Genomic DNA, 19,056 nt, shown 5'->3' with positions numbered 1-19,056 from the left:
TACAGTTTAACACCAAGCTTTTTTATCATTTATATAATCATTAAGTGATGATGCAATCTAAGATGATGAAATTCCACACCTGCGGATGAGGATTAGCAAACTTCACACACGTAGAGAATTGAGAAAATTCTCACGCAGGTTGCCTCACGATGTTTTTCTTCACCGTTCGAATCTTTTTTCGAGCCCTTTGAATCAAAGGCAGAGATTATATCCACTGGGCTATCACGACCATCATCATATACTTGTACCATAATTATTTTTTATAATTTGGCAAATACTTGGATTGTGTTTGATGTGCTATCATGGAGTCGAGTTTCTTGATAACTACTTGTACGGTTTCTAACGTACCGGGGAGATTTCTTACAGTTTTCTCATCACAATAATATTATAAAGGCGTAAGTTTGTGTGTGTGTGTGTGTGTGTGTGTGTGTGTGTATTTGTTCCTCCTTTACGCTGCGGCTACTCAATTTTGGCTGAAATTTTGAATTAAAATAGATTTTATTCTGGATTAACACACAGGCTTTTCATTCCGAAAAAATCCATGGTTCCTGCGGGATTTGTGAAGAACAGAATTCCACGCGGACGAAGTGGCGGGCGTCCGCTAGTATTTGATAAAGGCGAAAGTTTGTGTAAAAGTGTGTGTTTGTTCCTACTTTACACTGCGGCTACAAAAGCGATTCGGCTATAATTTGGAATTAAACAGAATTTACTCTGGATTAACACATAGGCTACTTTTCATCCCTAAAATCCATGGTTCCCTAGGGATTTCTGTAAAACTAAATTTCACGCGGACGAAGTCGCGGGCTTACGCTAGTCCTACTAATATTATAAACGCGAAAGTTTGTATGAATGTTTGAACGCCGCAACTACTCAAGCGATTTGGCTGAAATTTGGAATGGAAACAGTTTTTACTCTGAATTAACAAATAGGCTACATTTCATCCCGGAAAAACCTATGGTTCCCGCGGGATTTGTGAAAAACTTAATTCGTGGGTGCCGCTAGTAGTGATATAGCCTCTTACCGGAGTGGGGGGTGTAGTGGTGGGGATGGTCGTAGGGCGCGTCGAACAGCTCGCCGTAGTAGCCCGTGCCGCCGCCCAGCTCCGACAGCAGCTTGTACTCGTCCTTCAGGCTCCACTTCGATGATGACCACAGCTGAGGACAATGAACCATGATAAACACATATAGTACCACATGCCACACTTGCCAGCCAACATTGGAATAGCGTGGTGGGTCTAAACTCCATATCCCTCCTATCAACCCATGTTCGGCTCACTGCTAAGCTCGAGTCTCCTGTCAGAATGAGAGGGCTTAGGCCAATAGTCCACCGCGCTGGCCCAATGCGGATTGGCAGACTTCACACACGCAGAGAATTAAGAAAATTCGCTGGTATGCAAGGTTTCCTCACGATGTTTTCCTTCACCGTTTGAGACACGTGATATTTAATTTCTTAAAATGCACACAACTGAAAAGTTGGAGGTGCATGCCCCGGACCGGATTCGAACCCACACCCTCCGGAATCGGGGGCAGGGGTCATATCCACTGGGCTATCACGCCACGCTATCACTAGGCTATCCCTCATATAAGGAGGCCGTATAGTGGGCTGTTGAAATTGGCTCACAATGATAGATAGATCAGGATCGTGATGTTTGGAAGTTACTACAAAAGGTCTATGTGTGGATGTGCACCGGCTGATATGATTAAGATGATGATAATGATGATGATGATGAGGGTAGCAATGAAGTAAAGTGTTGGGCGATTCATAATCGTATTATCTCAGGAAAACGCTTTGTTTGTACTGAGAGGATCTGGTACTGAGCATGCCTCCCAAAGCCATAGTGGTCTTAATTACGAAGTTAGGACTACTAAGGAGAATATACAAACGTAGGTGTCAATATCGATAAAAATGTTTTATCGATTAAATTAATAAAAAAGATCAATAAAATATTTATATTAATTTAACTTTTCTACTTAAATTTAAACATATAAGTACCTAACAGTGGCGAGCACAAAGTTTTTAGATATACGTACAAATCGTACAAAATGGAAAATTCCTACTTCAATACAAGTTCGTAATTAGTACCAAGATAGGCAAGGCATTTTGTATCTTCGAAATGTACGTCACTGGTACCTACATTATTTTATTTTATAATCTACTTACGTTGGAGTATATTTGGTCACCGTTGTAGTGACTTCTTTGTCTTTTGACGTCGTCCTCTGAATGGCTGTTGAAGTCTCTGTTCTCATCTGTTGGCAAAATATTCAAAATTATTATTAATTGCTAGATTTTTTATTATTTTATGTTTTTTTCTTTATTGAGAAAGAATACAATGAGAAACATATCTCTTTAGCTATACACATCATGCCCACGTGGTCACAAGTTACATAAAGTTCCTAATGTCAGAGTAGATGATGTAGTTGGTTCGACCAACCCAAGACTCGTTGGTCCATGGAGTCGCACTGCTAAAAATTCTGATTATTGCACCGCTGCTAGTTGCTTTGACTGGTGATGTAAGAGCAAGTGATCATATCTGGCTGTCTAACGCGGAAATGCAGGTAGTATTCTTACCTGGGTATTACCTGGGTATTCTTACGTGGGTATGATTTGTTTAGCTATTATGATAAGTTATCATATTACAATTAACACAGAAGAGCCAATTTCTTTACTACATGTCGTCGTCGTCGTCATCAACCCATAATCGGCTCACTGCTGAGCTCGAGTCTCCTCTCAGAATGAGAGGGGTGAGACCAATAGTCCACCACGCTGGCCCAATGCGTATTGGCAGACTTCACACACGCAGAGAATTAAGATAATTCTCTGGTATGCAGGTTTACTCACGATGTTTTCCTTCACCGTTTGAGACACGTGATATTTAATTTCTTAAAATTCATAAAACTGAAAAGTTGGAGGTGCATGCTCGGACTGGATTCTAACCCACACCCTCTGGAATCGGAGGTAGAGGTCATATCCACTGGGCTATCACGGCCGTACTACATGTGTATGTTAATAAAGGAAGGGAAAACTAACTTAAATAACTCGTATTTAAGTTAGTTTTCCCTTCCCTTTAGAAGAAGTTTCAAGATTATCAAAGAACCTAATTCTCTGCCTACAAATGTAGCAGTTGTCACGAGGCGGGGAGGATGGCGAAAATTTAAGAGAACTTATAACTTAATATAATATGGCCACAATTCCTGCACCGCGCGTAATAGCACACTAAATCTTGCCGTTCTGCTGAGTGCACACCGGGAGTAGGGATGTACTCGTATCGATGAAATGCGGGTATCGAATATCGATATATCGATAGTGAACAGTACAATATATCACCAGTACAACTTATGACAAGGAATAAACTGTTATTGGAGATTTCTTTCCAATAACATATTTATTACTTTGTTTGATTCATCATAGGGCACAAGTAATGAAAATATATAAATTGATATATGAAAGAAAGAATGCGCAACTTTTTAAATATTTATTTTGCTTTTATAAATTAACACATAAATAACTCGGAATGTAATAGCTGAATTTTTCTCATCTTTTGAATAATTCGAAACCAACAATCGGCCAGGATGACCTCTATAGAGTCCAGTAGGCCTAACATGCATCAACGACATACGAGTATCTTGTGAAGAGAGAGCGAAATTTCAATTCTGCCGCTATTGGTCTTTCTCTCATCTCACGATAAATTTACATTGTCTACGCGTGGTCGATCTGCGAGACTTGATAGTAATGGTTCAGACTGAAAGTTGACTTACAATTATTCTGAAAATGAGAAGAATTAAGTTTCTTAACAGTATTTCAAGATGTCTGAATAAAAACATTAATATAACATTTAGATTTTTTTATTCATTTGATGAAATTCATTCATTATTCAACTATTACTTTCCGTAGGAGTCAATAATTTTATCGATAGATAATATAAGTCACAACACTATAGAAACACAACGCGGTCCGCGCAAATATTTTAATCCCTACGCTCCTACGTCATTACTTACAAGTTTTCTGGAAAGAGTTACAACTGAGAAAATTTACTATTAACTTTCGTGTTCGCTGTCTTTTGTTTGGTTTATTAGTTCGTCGGTTGATTTGTGTTCTAAATTTTATTCTGATATTATAATACGACTTATTTATCTATACTAATATTATAAAGCTGAAGAGTTTGTTTGTTTGTTTGATTGAACGCGCTAATCTCAGGAACTACTTGTCCGATTTGAAAAATTCTTTCAGTGTTAGATAGCCCATTCACCGAGGAAGGCTATAGGCTATATTTTATTCCCGTATTCCTACGGGAATGGACACAATGCCGGTGAAATCGTGCGGTGTCAGCTAGTTTTAACTAAGTATTAAAAAATGCGTATAAATCAATTATTATCTTTATCTTTAGAAATTCTAACAACCTTAAGGAATATAAAGTTAGGCCTGTACGTAATATATGAACCGTTATAGCTCAGTGGATATTACCTCCGCCTTCGAGTCAGATGGCGTAGGTTTGAATCCGGTCGGGGGCACCTTAACTTTTAAGTTATATACATTTTAAGAAATTAAATATGACGTGTATTTACCAACGTACAAGGGCATATTTTTATGACAACATTTATAGGATTGGATTATATATAGTAGGAAAGTTCCAGCTTTCTGAGATACAGTTTCTAACTAATTCGGATAGCTGGGGCACTCACAAAATTTTTTTTTTTTTTTTCTTTACAAGTTAGCCCTTGACTACAATCTCACCTGATGGTAAGGGATGATGCAGTCTAAGATGGAAGCGGGCTAACTTGTTAGGAGGAGGATGAAAATCCACACCCCTTTCGGTTTCTACACGGCATCGTACCGAAACGCTAAATCGCTTGGCGGTACGTCTTTGCCGGTAGGGTGGTAACTAGCCACGGCCGAAGCCTCCCACTAGCCAGACCTGGACAAATTAAAAAAATCTCAATCTGCCCAGCCGGGGATCGAACCCAGGACCTCCGTCTTGTAAATCCACCGCGCATACCACTGCGCCACGGAGGCCGTCAAAATCTTTCTTTCTTTCTTAAACGGAGAAGGAAAACATAGTAAGGTAAGCTGCGTACCTAATAATTTTTCGTATTGTCTACGCGTCCTAAAACATGAACATGCAAATATCTCAGAAATTCCACATACCCTGGTCTTCATGGCGCTTCCTCTTGAGCGGGTTGCCGTTGTGAAGCTGGTCCACCTGCTCGATGCCCAGGATGCCGTTGATACTGTAGCTGCCTGCGTTGTTCACGTGCTCCGTGGTGGGAGTCAGCACCGCTGTGGCTCCAGGCGCGTTGCCCGCATGGGTTATCACCTGCCACCAGAAGTGAATGATTATATCTTTGACGGCCTCCATGGCGCTGTGGTATGCGCGGTGGATTTACAAGACGGAAGGGTTCGATCTCCGGCTGGGGCGATTGAGGATTTCTTGATCGGTCCAGGTCTGGCTGGTGGGAGGCTCAGCCATGGCTAGTTACCACCCTACCGGCAAAGATCGCCAAGCGATTTAGCTTTCGGGTACGATGTCGTGTGGAAACCGAAAGGGGTGTGGATTTTCATCCTCTTCCTAACAAGTTAGCCCGCATCCATCTTAGACTGCATCATCACTTAATTTCAGGTGAGATTGTAGTCTATGGCTAACTTGTAAATAATAAAAAAAACTTATACTCGTTGGTACAATCGCTTTGTTGATCCAATGGTTCTTCTAATGTTAAATGATCACGAGATCTTACATGGCCTTATGTTTACAATCCTAAGTCAGGCTGTAAAGAACATACTGAGCTATTCTTTCCACTATGAATTTAATAAAGGCTCTGACTGCGGGCGATGGAACGAGCTATGCTCGGAGTGTCATGATCGAATTAGAAATGAGGAGATCCGCAGAAGAACCAGTCTCCGACATAGCTCATAGCATAGAGTTGCGAAGCTGAACTGGCAGTGGAAGGACACATAGATCGAAGAGCCGATGGACGATGGGATCCCAAGGTGCTGGAATGGCGATGGTCGAAATCCTAAAAAATAAAGTTACGTGGGTTCCAACATTAACCACTCAGTCGAAAATGGAGGATTTAGAAAAGAAAGAAGAGAACGAAGAAGAAGAATAGAGAAAGAGACTCACAGAAACAACGCTCCCCTGCGCCGAGCTGATCTCCTGTTCTTGCTGCTGCTGTTGGTTGTGCGCGTGCTTCGCCTTCTCCGCCGCCTTGTTCCGCACGATCCTGCATCAATACATCATCATCATCATCAACATTATCAACATCAAACAAAAACAAACCACATCATCATCTTCCCATCCTCGTCGCCACTTGTAAGGTCCCTTGTCACCACTACACTGTTATACACTATAATGGCCAGCGGCACACGTCCGGATCCTCTCGATGCCAGCGATAGACTGCCTGCCTTGCCCCACTACCGGTGTATATATACACAAACACTACAATCATGAACATCAACATCGTCATCATCAACAACGAAGACATCAACAACAATATTATCATCTACAAGTCTACATTATCAGTAGCCATATTTTATTGTTCCACTGCAGCGGATATATCTACAATGTAAGCTTAAGCTACGGGGTCATATATAACAGCAATGACAGCCATTATTTTGGCTGATGGAAGGCTTCGGCCATGGCTAGTTACCACCCTACCGATAAAAACGTACCGCCATGTGATATAGCGTGATTTAGAATATAAACCGAAAGGAGTGTGGATTGGTTGGAACGAATTGTTATAGTATGCGTGTACCGACCCCCTCCTGCTGACTTTGATCAATTTGAAGAGGTAATGGAGGATGTAATGAGACGTTTGTGCACATCTTCCAAACAAATACTGATTTGTGGCGATTTTAATGTTGATATTCTAACAGAAAACTCAAAGTCTGTTAGATTTCTGAACTTATTCAAATGTTTTGATTTGACTCATGCTTTTAATGAACCTACTAGGATAACGGCTGGGACATGTCTGGATAATATATTTTACAATTGTGTGATTGAAAAAAAGATGATAATAAATAAATTAGGCTCTGATCACAGTGGTCAAATAATAACTATTTTAAACAATAAATCCAATAGCAACCAATGGTTCAAGTATAGGCCGATAACTGAAGGCAAATTAGAGCGATTTAAAAGCATAATTTCTTCAAAATTTCCAAGTCTTTCATTTGAAAATAGTCACCCAGACAGGCTATTTGGTACGCTGTTCAAGACAATAGACAAAGAGTTTTGTAAAATTTTTAACTTTAAACGTATTAATGTTACTCAAAAATTAAAGTTTAGCGAATGGGCTACTGTAGGCATTTACAAAAGTAGAGACAAATTGTACGAGTTGTACGAGGAGAAACAGTATAATCAAACGCGAACATATTTAGAACATGTAAAAAACTATTCAAAAATTTTCAAACGTGTTTGTATTCTTGCAAAATCATTACACATCAAAGATAGAATAATAAAATCTGAAAACAAGGTACAAACAACCTGGAACATAATTAATAAAGAATCAGGCAAAATTAGACCACGTGATATGAGTTTTGAATTAATTGTCAATGATAAAAAGATAAACACCGATAACGAGGTTGTTAATGCCTTTGAAGACTTTTTCCAGAATGTTCCTATCTTGTTAACAGATTCACTGGACTCTTCTGCTACGGAAGCCCAGAGGATATTAAGAGGCCATGTTAAAGAGTGCAACGTTCTTTTTGAATTTCATCATATAACTGTATCAGACATTAAAAAAACTTTTAAACTGTTAAAATTAAAAAGAACTGGAGACATGTGGGGCATGACAGTGAAAGTAATATCTAACATCATTGATGTCATTGCTCCCCACTTAGCTATTATTTTTAATGAATGCGTGGATTTGGGTATCTTTCCGAACCTAATGAAACATGGCAAACTGTTACCACTTTTTAAATCAGGTGACAAAACTGATGTTAATAATTATAGACCAATTACAATACTGCCAACACTTAGTAAGGTTTTTGAAAAAATCATTTTAAATCAACTTTTAAGTCATTTTAATTTAAATAATTTATTTCACCCTGAACAGTATGGTTTTACTAAAGGTCGCAGTACAACTGATGCAGGTGCTAAACTTTTAAAACATATATATGATGCATGGGAAAATGCTAAGAATGCTATTGGTGTATTTTGTGATTTGTCCAAAGCATTCGATTGTGTTGACCATAACATTCTTTTACTTAAGTTAAGCCACTATGGCATAAAAAGTGTTGCACTCGATCTCATCGCCTCTTATCTTAGTGATAGAACACAAAAGGTATGCATAAATGATTCAAAGTCTCGCGATTTTTCTAACACAATGGGCGTCCCACAGGGTTCAATTCTGGGTCCTTTTCTATTCCTAGTGTACATAAACGATTTACCACACCATGTTAGCGGCATCTGTGAGATAGTACTGTTTGCTGACGACACATCCCTAATTTTTAAGAGTGACAGAAGTAAAGATAATTCCGACGATGTAAACCGTGCCATATCGCATGTGTCGCATTGGTTCACTGTTAACAACTTACTTTTAAATGCAAAGAAAACTAAATGTATTGAGTTTTCATTACCAAATGTTATAAAATTAGATAAGTCTATAATGATCAATGGTGAAACACTAGAAATAGAGAATTCCACAGTTTTCCTGGGAGTGACCTTGGATTCTAAACTTCAGTGGGGTGCTCATATAGAAAAACTGTCAGGTAAACTCAGCTCAGCTGCTTTTGCAGTGAGAAAAATAAGACAGTTTACTGATGTTGATACAGCTAGACTTGTTTATTTTGCGTACTTTCACAGCGTAATGTCTTACGGTATTTTGTTGTGGGGCAAGGCTGCTGATATACATTCTATATTTGTACTTCAAAAAAGAGCAATTCGAGCAATATATCAACTAAAATCACGCGAGTCCCTTCGTCAAAAGTTTAAAGAAATAGGCATTTTAACAGTAGCCTGTCAGTATATATATAACAGTATAGTTTATGTGAGACAAAATATTAATTTGTACAAACGAAAAGGAGATCTAAACCCACGTCTTACTAGACACGGGCATAAGTTAGTTATTTCTGCATATCGTCTCCAAAGAGTTAAAAAATCTTTTGTGGGTTTGGGTGTACTCTTCTATAACAAGATCCCCAAGACTGTGATGGACTTGCCAATGCACAACTTTAAGCAATGTGTTAAAAAACATTTACTTAGTCGAGGTTACTACACTATTGATGAGTTCCTTAACGACAAAGGTGCTTGGAGGCCATTGGATCAGCTTCCACCTTCACACAGGAAATAAAACTATAAGAAATTGTAATTTAATTGTTATCAAATGTAAATTGTAATACTGTATGACTTTTTCAAAAGAGCAACTGTTGAGTTTCTTGCCGGTATCTTCTCAGCAGAACCTGCCTTCCGAACCGGTGGTAGAATCTTTACAAATAGTCAACTGACGTGTCAAAAGTGCTTGTAAACTGAGCCTACTTGAAATAAATGAATTTTGAATTTTGATTTTCATGCTACTCTTAACAAGATAGCCCGTTTCCATTGAGAGAAGATATAGATTGCATCATCACTTCATTTATTTATTATTATACAAAAGTGTTAGTTTATAATGTATACCATAGCTAAATCTTTACTAATATTAATAAAGATGAATGTTTACATGTACAAATTACATAATTACTTATCATCAGTTGATCGGAAAAAAACTTTTGCGTAAGTTTGTAACTATGCAAATCATGCCCACGTGGAATGGTAGAAAAAATACTGGTAACATTGCTTATTTTTTGCTGTAAGACCTTATTAGAATTAAAGAGATACAGATATATAAATACTGAGTCACATAATTCCGCAAGTGATAAAAAAATCAAAAAATAGCGAATTAGAATTTTCGAATACAAAGTCCCTTACAAAATTCTCCTAACACGGGTAATTATATACCTACAAGGAGGTTTCGGCCCCTATTTATTATTACTAAGAAATAAACGATTATTATTAAAAAAAAAAAAAATTGATTTCGCAAACCTGTGAAAGCATGGTCGATGGTCGCCATAAATCTTAGTACACGCGGCACTTTTTAGTCGACAATGCTTCGCGTCTGTGACTAATCGCGAGCGCGGCGACCAAATTGCATACTGATGTCGACACGTGGCACGCCGGGACGCTGAGTGCAGTATTTTTTGGGTAATGGAACTCTCTTGTTCGATGCGGTAATTATTTATAATGGTAATCATTGTTAGAATGGGAGCAATTGTAAGCAAATTTTAATAATATTAAAAATAACTTAGTGTTTAAAAGTACATTTACAATTATAAGTTTTTGTTAAGAACACTCGTCTGTTCTAATATTATAAGCTAAAGAGTTTGTTTGTTTGTTGAACGCGCTAATCTCAGGAACTACTGGTTCAATTTGAAAAATTATTTCAGTGTTAGATAGCACATTTATCGAGGAATACTGTAGGCTATATATTCCCCTATACCTACGGGATCCACGCGGGTGAAACCGCGCGGCGTCTGCTAGTATAAAATATAATTCCTAGCTTGTCAAATAAAGAACAAAATATGGTTACCGCCAACCCGTACTGAAGCGGCATGGTAAGTCTTAGCTCCATATCCCCTCTACTATAAGTCAAGTCAAAATCCGTTTATTTCAGTTAGGCTTAGTTTACAAGCACTTTTGAAAGAACCTGGCACTATAGTGGGTTAAAATAGGCTGATAATTACGATATAACTTGGCCTCATAATATTAATCAGTTTAGAAAAAAAAATTAAAGGATCTATCGGGGGATAGATAGTGCAGTGTCATTATTTCGTGCGGCGGCCATTTTGTCGCGCAGTTGACAGTTCATTTCCCGCCATGATGGATGGCGGCCGCGGGTGAAATATCGCCAATGTCTCCGGGGTTGACATATGCAAAAATTGTTTTGCGAACTTCAATCAAAAAAGGTTAGATTAGGATTGGGGGTTTTTTAATAGACTCATCACTTTCCATCCTTATGGTGGAATAGTGTCATGATTTACGAGTGCTGTTTTGGCGTTTTTTTTTGTAAACATCAATTATTTTTATCATATTATAAATAACTAGCCGACGTCCCGCATAGTTCCCGTGAGAATACGGGGTTCAAGTATTAGTCTATAAAGTGGCTTTCTAGTGGTATAAGAATTTTCAAAATTGGTTTAGTAGATCTAGAAATTACCCCTATACCTCAATTTTTACCTCTGTATACGAGTAATAATAGTATTGGGTATAGATTACTTTTTTATACTAATTACTTGAGGTGTTGGTGCATTTCTTTTTCATACTAAGTTGAAAACGAACTGTTAAAAATTCAAAATTCATTATTAAACAAGTAAATTTAAGTTTAGACGCACATTTGTAACGTTAAATTATGCTGTCATGGTAAAAGTTAAGTCAAAAACTTAAAATTAAAATTTACGAGGTTTCCAAAGGCATGGTCCGGGAAGAACCTACAACAAACTCAGCCAGGGTTTATTTTAATATAATCTAAAACTAACTATTTATTTGTTTGAAGAATAAACATAAATCCGGTGAAAACATGAATAAAATTTGCGCACAAAAGGGTTATATTTTTGCATTATGGCAACTCTGCAGAAACCGACGCATCCGGTCGGAAGGGTTACTCTTTTGCCCTAACATTTTAATATCTTCCTGTACAAAGTAATGCATTGGCGAATATTTTTTGATTTATTATCTTGTATAATGTTATGCTGAAAAGACTCGGAAACTACGGAAGTAGGTAGGAAATAAAGTACGCAGAAACTAAGTGCAATTTTTTAGCTTTATTTTAATAGAATGTTTAAAAGGCATGAATAATTAAAACATTTAATTAGATATTTTATTTTACAACGTAATAACCGAGCCTACCTGATTTAATATTACAATACAGTTAAAACATAATTTACAAACCTAAACTACTTTAGATACGAACAAATTATAATATTAGAAAAAAAAACTATTAATGACCATGACTGGAATCAAATGTAATGTCTTGTGCTTTGAAATGTTTTCTGGGATGCTATTCAAAGTAGATTGAAATGGAAAAAAACAATATCATTGGTCTTATTTACAGCCCAACACAAGGAATTGGAAAATGGGAAACAAAAATAATATTAAAATAAAACGTTAAATAAAATTACCTAACCCTAAAATCAAATAAAAAGGCTGATAAAATGAAATAAAGTCCGCTCTACACTTCCTTGAATCTTTTATCAACGATTTACCAAAATTATTCAAAACATAAAGAATGTTAAGATAATCACAATCGTAGACAAGAGTATAAAAAACAACCCTGTCCAAAACTCCCGACCCCATAAAGCACCTAACCCAAATTATCCTATCTGACAAATTATTCAGTTTTCGCGCGGCAAAAAACCAAATGTCAAAATGGGGTTGCCAGAATTATAGCTTCAATTACCCGACGGCGGGCCGCCCTCGATTAAAAATGTCTTCACGTCGCGCAACTCAGCGTATTTTTTTGCTGTTTTTTATTTTATTATTATTGTTTCGGAAGGGCATTTTTATGGTTATGGTTCTGTGACGAGCTATTTTTCGCAGTAAATAAATGTGCCAATATATTGTCCGTCGACCATTTCACATATACATAATTATTAACATACACATAAATAAAATTGAAGTGTCTGTATTTTATAATTACATGTTTTTTCTCAAATGATTATAGTTATTTACACAAAAATAAAAAACAAAGAAGCTTTTTTATAATTTTGAATTGTATGTTTCATCGATATTAGGTATAAACTTCGGAACGGCTTGACCGATTTTACTGAGACATTCACAACAAGACAGAGGAGATTATTGAGCAACATAGAAGCTGTTATGTTATTACAGAAAACCCATGGTTCTGAAGGAGTTTGTGAAAAACTGATGTTCACGCGGAAAATGTCGCTACACACAATAGATAATCCCATCCAAACTGTTGGATCAAAAAAATATTTAGGGCCGATTTACCAAGAATGCTTTTCCAAAATAGTTTCGTATTTATACATCATGAGACCGCAGGAAGGCCGACGACGGGACATTACCGGCACGTGGCCGGCGCGTGCCGTGCCAGGGGTGGAACTACCCTTGCGTTGAGAATTGCTTTAAAATTGACTCCGGCTTTTGAATTTTGAGGATTTGTGAATGGGTATGGTAGGAAGTGGCTGTTTGATTGGAATAAGATTGTAGTACAATGTTATCGAGTTGCAGCAGAGTTTAGGTCTGCAATGTCTGCAATGACAAGTTAGTCATTGATTGCGATCTCAATTGAAGAAAAGTGACAATCTATACTAATATTATAAAGCTGAAGAGTTTGTTTGGTTGAACACGCTTATTTCAGGAATTCCTGGACCGATTTGAAAAATTCTTTCAGTGTTAGATAGCCCATTTAATGAGGAAGGTTATAGGCTATATATTATCTCCGTATTCTTACGCAACGGGAACCACGCAGGTGAAACGCGTGGCATCAGCTAGTGTAGTCTAAGATGGAATCGGGCTTACTTTTCAGAGGTACTATTTTATTAAAATACATCCCTTCGAAGGTTTCTACTCAACATCTTAGCGAAACATTACATTGGTTAGCTTTGTTGGTCTTTGTCGGTAGGGTGGTAACTAGCCACTACCGATGCTTGCCACCAGACAAATTCTGAGTCAATTTAGAAAATGTAAAATTTTAAATTTACCAGAACTGGGGATCGAACTCAGGACCTTTTTTAGAATAACAGTTGCTCAATGCAACGGGAGCTATCGAAAGAACTATTTTTTCCTGTTTTTGTCAGTTTTCGTAGATGCTCTGTTTTTATTGGATATAGTATTGTATTACAGCGTAATAAAGTTTTTAATTCATTAGTTCTTGAGATTAACGTATTCAATCAAACAAACGAATAATTATTCAGCTTTACCAAATTAAATAAATAGTAAAAATGAAACTAAAAAGCTAAAGGACATGATTAATTGGCGGTACCTGAATTACGGTTCCAGCTAAAAACTAGCGCTGCATTATCAGACCTATTATTATAGCAGTATTCTGAGCTCGGGGCCATTTCCAAGATAAGCTAGAATTGTCCTGGGCATATAGGTGAAAGGACAATGCCAGACAATGTATAGAAGTTTAACCCACTAAAAAAAATAATTTTCAACAATATATGTATCATTTTATTGGATTTTTTGTACTATTAAACAAATATTACCTTTTAACCCTTAATAACTATAGGTATAGGGGTATAAAAATAAATCTAAGTTGAAGTTTAATTTTAAGGTTAAGGAATAGATATTGGTTTTTTTGTAAATACACAGGCATGAGGCACTTGGCACGCGTAAATAAACAAGTACTTTTAATGTTATAAAAGTTTATTTTACATTTTGATTAGACTTCGCAGCTCTGGATTCTAGCCATTTTGAACCTAAAGTGATTAAAATGGAATAAAAACGTTTCAAAGGGCTCGAACCCAAGGTCGAAATAAGGTTTTTAAAAAATAAGTAAACAATGTCTGCTACGAGGAAATAACGTAATGGATTTAATTACTTTTTTTGGCAGATTTTTATTCCGGAGTTTAACAGTAAAAGCGGTTTATTAAAAAAACAATTATTTAAAAATTGGATATTATTAGTACATTTACATTTTCCGCAAAATTCTGAGTTAGGGCTGGGTCAGGATCTGGCATTAAATTTAAATAAAGTCTTTTTTCTTCTCTTTATTTTTATTTCTTTCTTCTTTAAAAGATACAGAGTAAACTATAGATAAGTTTACACTAGAGTGTGAGCCACGTGATGTGGGTACATTTACATCTGTCTCTAATGTAGTGAAAGTATTTTCATAAGCGTGGCTTTTAAAGAAATAGGATCCGAACGTTTCCACCGAAACCGAGCGTATTCGCCCTTTTAGGGAAACTTTGCTAACAGTTTTTCCCCCAAATGTTATTGTAAAGTCAACCCTATTTATATTGTGCTAAAGTGTAGTTTTACTCATTTTCATAGACAGATGAGTAAAGAGTTAGTTGGGGCCACGAAAACATCAAATCTATACTTCTATACTAATAATTTAAAGCTGAAGAGTTTGTTTGTTTGATTGAACGCGCTAATCTCAGGAACTACTGGTCCGATTTGAAAGCCATCCGATTTGAAATTTTGAGCCCATTTATCGTGAAAGGCTATAGGCTACGGGAACAGGAACCATGCGGGTGAAACCGCGCGACGTTAGCTAGTAACTAATAATTATGTTTGTTAACATAAAAGTATGATTTAGTTAAATAGCTTTAAGTCTATTAAAATAGTTTAATGTTTTAACCAACTTCAAAACAGGGGGCCTGCATTTTTTCATTTATTTTTTCTTGACTCTATTCGAAAGTTTCTGAGAAATGTCAAATAATTATTCTTACACGAAGTAAATACTGATAAATTAAAGATTTTTGGTGAAATTTAGCAGAGTTAGATCAGATAATCTGGAGTATCTTGAAAATTTTGAGTATTTTCCGCGGTTAAAATTCTAAATTTACGCAAACGAAGTCGCATCAGTTAGTTTAATAAAATATAAATGAAAATCTAAAAAAAAAATGAACTCATAAATTTTAATTATTTTTGTCATTTGTTTCCTTTAATTGATTTTCTGACAGTCTCAAGAAAAGATCTGTTATGAAAATCGCACATCCCATGGCTTAAGCAAGGGGTTGCGTGACTTTTCGCGCACCGGAAAGAGGGGGGCATCAAAGATGGCGGCGCCGGAAGAGGACACGTGCTCCGAGCGCGCCGGATGTCCGGTGCCGCGCGTCCATTGAATTATTGCCCGGGTTATAATAATAATCGCATAACTATCGTGAAGTTTTCCCCATTTTTGGGGTACTCGAGAATTTTTGTGACATGGTATTTCGATTACTTAATACAATGAGCGTTGGTATAAATGTTTTATTTCGTTAGAAATCTCTTATATACAAAATTTTCATGGTGCAATGTTTGTTATTAAAACTCCTGCGGAAAGGCTGGACAAATTTTTATGAAATTTTGTGTGCATATTGGGCCAAACATCTATTTTGAACAACATTTTCTTGTTCAGTTAATATAATATCTTTTGGAAGTTTGTATGTTTGAATGTTTAGTAGACAGATATTTGTTTAACAAGACATAGGAGATTTTGTTACATAATTAATTAATTTATCTAGATTAAAATATTTTGAATATAAAACCGATTTATAACAAAAATTAGAATAGATATTTTTCCTTTGCTATAGAATGAATAGGTATTATTATTATTAGGTATTATTAGTATTATGAAATGTAGTTTTAATTTTTTTAATCTCTATTATAATAATTTTGTTTTAACGCTTAAAATATTTTTCTGTCGCAGGATAATGTTTGCTGGATTTGTTAACTGTAAACTGTATTTTTTTTTGCAAACGGTATACTGATTTTAATATTACAATAAACATACAATGTCTGCTATAATAAGATTGTAATTATGTAAATACAACAACAGTCACTAGTGGACAAAATAAATAAATAAAAATGAATAAAACACCAAACTCCACTCGTAGTTATTTTTTAAACTGTATTTTCATTTTAGATACATTTTATCTTCCCCCTCAAACTCAAGTGTTACCAGCATTAAAAATCCACGCGTCTCTAATTACGCGTGGTTGCCAGATAAGATAATACAAAATTGTAATATCACTTTCATGTGTCAATATCGTTTTAATCTACGCTACCGTTTATTAATTTATTTATCTGATAAAGTGTACTTAGTATAGTTTGTTTTGGAGCGTATTCAAGTTGGAATTAATATAGCTTGGCAAACTCGTTCGTAGCGCTCCCAATGGAGTGTTACGAGAGGGGTTACGATGCCCCGCGTGCACGTCTTCATACCCGAGCAGTCCTTTCCCCCCCGTCGCCCGCACATCATCGCAGTATCATCAACAAACTTGCCAAGCTATGAAGTTGAATGGACCAATGAGGCGTTTAATTCATTCAAGAGGATTCATTGGTCTAGTGTTCGGATTCACATAATACGGTTAAGGATTCAAATCCTTGGTGGTAGCTATGCAATAATGGAATTTTCTTTCTTTTAATGTGGCGCCAGTGACAGAAAAATTGAGGAGTAGAAGGTTAGCTTGGTATGAACATGTAATGTGTAGGGAGGAAAATCATATTACTAGAAAAATGTTGAATGTGCAAGGGAAGGACATAAGAGGAGAGGAAGGCCAAAGAAGAGATGGCTGGATTGTGTGAAAGAGGACATGTATGTAAAAAGAGTGGATGATGAGTTGACGAGTAATAGAGACGAGTGGAAGAGATTGACATATATTTCCGACCCCACTTAAGTGGGATAAGGGTAAGGAGATGATGAGGCAAATAGAGCGTCAGCCTTTCCAAATACGAATTCAAAAATGAATACATTTTCGAGTCAGTACGTCAGGAAGCGTCGCGTCAGTAATTTTCAATATTTTTCAAGAAAAAAACATAGACTCGAATTGAGAACCTCATCCTTTTTTGAAATCGTAAATAAATATGTTAAAAACTGTTCAGAAAATCTAAAAAAATAAGATGGAGTATTTTTTTATAAGTAATTATTGATTATTAGTCTACTATGATATATATTTACATAATTGTTGTTTGATGATGATCGATGATGATGATGTTAGTGTTAAATCTTAAAATACAAATTATGAAAATGTTTGTATATGCGGATGTCAAGGAGACGAGAGAGAGAGATGTTTTTTGGGTTTCCCCGGTTTCACCACGCTGCTTGTATAGACTCATTCTGTACCATTCCTTATTCTGTAACTAGCCCGAAGTTAGAAACTACTAACTTCCCAATTCCCAATTTAGGTTCAACGTATATACTCACCTATTAATACTAGATACTGAGGGTACATTGTCCTGGCTGCAAATGCCTTCGCTGAGCAATCTGTCCCGGATCTCCCAGGCGAACATCGTGGGGTTCTCTCGCTTGTATGCAGCTATGGCGTCCACCACAGGAGGGGTCGCTACCTTGGGCTTCGACCCGCCTATCACGCCAGCCTTGAAACTCCCCGTTTCGTAGTATCTGGAAGAAAAAGTTACATCAAAATTGGCTCAACATTCATGAAACACGTTAAATAACAAACAACTAAATAATAACGCAGGCGTTCGCCAAGGATGCATAATATCACCGTTTTTGTTCAATGCGTATACCGAACTGATCATGCGCAGTACTCTTAAAGACTGGCCTGACGGCATCACTATTGGAGGATAAAAGATATCGAATCTATGATACGCAAGACACCACCTTATTTGCGACTGGTGCTTGCTGTATGGCGCGACTGTTTCTTAAAATGGAGCGCAAGAGCCATGAGTTTGGATTAAAGATTATTCGCAACAAAACCAAGATGATGGTTATTGATCGGGTCAACAACAACTCGCCAGAAGATACTCAAACAGCGAATTGCGAGGTCGTTCCGTCTTACTTACTAGTATATCTAGGAGTTTTGATCATAAACAGTGGCGGTTGCGTAGATAAAGTTAAGCGACGTATGATCACAAGAACCGTTAACCTTAAGTCTACTGTAGGTGGTCCCCTTGCATTAATGTACACGACTCACTACACACAGGGAGAAGTGGCGAATGCTCGTGAGGCGTATTACACGTCCTAAAGACCATGAACGCTCTGTCAAGAGCGCAGCGACAAAGAAGAAGAAATAATTATATATTTTAACTAGCAGACGCCCCGCGGTTTCGGGGATAAAATATAGTGTAGCTTCCCAACAGTGAAATTTTATTCAAACCGGTCCAGTAGTTACCGGAGCCTATTCAATGCAAACAAACAAACATATATATCCTCTTTATAATATTATTACAGATAAACAAAAAGATCCATTTCCATTCAAAATACGATTTCTGATTGTTGTATTAAGAACCCTAAATATAGGTACTTTCATATTAGTATGCAAAAAGTGAAAATTATTATTTTATTAGATAAGTATTTTTATCCAGCTTTTGTACGTACATCCAGTCGACATAACTCATTTAAGACTACTGTATTGTCACCCAAAAAAACGAAACAAATAAATCACCCATACCCAACCAAA

The 19,056-nt window shown here is 36.7% G+C and overlaps 1 protein-coding gene across 2 annotated transcripts in view; it reads right to left on the bottom strand.

Annotated features, from left to right (window-relative positions):
• The window catches only part of LOC112056518 (paired box protein Pax-5), a 127,310-nt gene that overhangs the window by 15,056 nt on the left and 93,198 nt on the right, over positions 1 to 19,056 (bottom strand). For both annotated transcript variants that reach the window (XM_052889288.1, XM_052889289.1), the window contains exons 5-9: positions 17,838 to 18,035; positions 6,116 to 6,215; positions 5,143 to 5,311; positions 2,161 to 2,246; positions 1,022 to 1,154 (exon numbers count right to left, since the gene is read on the bottom strand). In XM_052889288.1, coding sequence (XP_052745248.1) covers positions 1,022 to 1,154; positions 2,161 to 2,246; positions 5,143 to 5,311; positions 6,116 to 6,215; positions 17,838 to 18,035 — 686 coding nt within the window. The remainder of the gene's footprint in view (positions 1 to 1,021; positions 1,155 to 2,160; positions 2,247 to 5,142; positions 5,312 to 6,115; positions 6,216 to 17,837; positions 18,036 to 19,056) is intronic.

This window comes from Bicyclus anynana, chromosome 25, assembly GCF_947172395.1.
Source record: "Bicyclus anynana chromosome 25, ilBicAnyn1.1, whole genome shotgun sequence".
In the NCBI taxonomy this organism is placed as follows: Eukaryota; Metazoa; Arthropoda; class Insecta; order Lepidoptera; family Nymphalidae; genus Bicyclus; species Bicyclus anynana.
The sequence above is the reverse complement of the archived record's forward strand: the minus strand, read 5'-3'. Positions and strand labels throughout refer to the sequence as shown.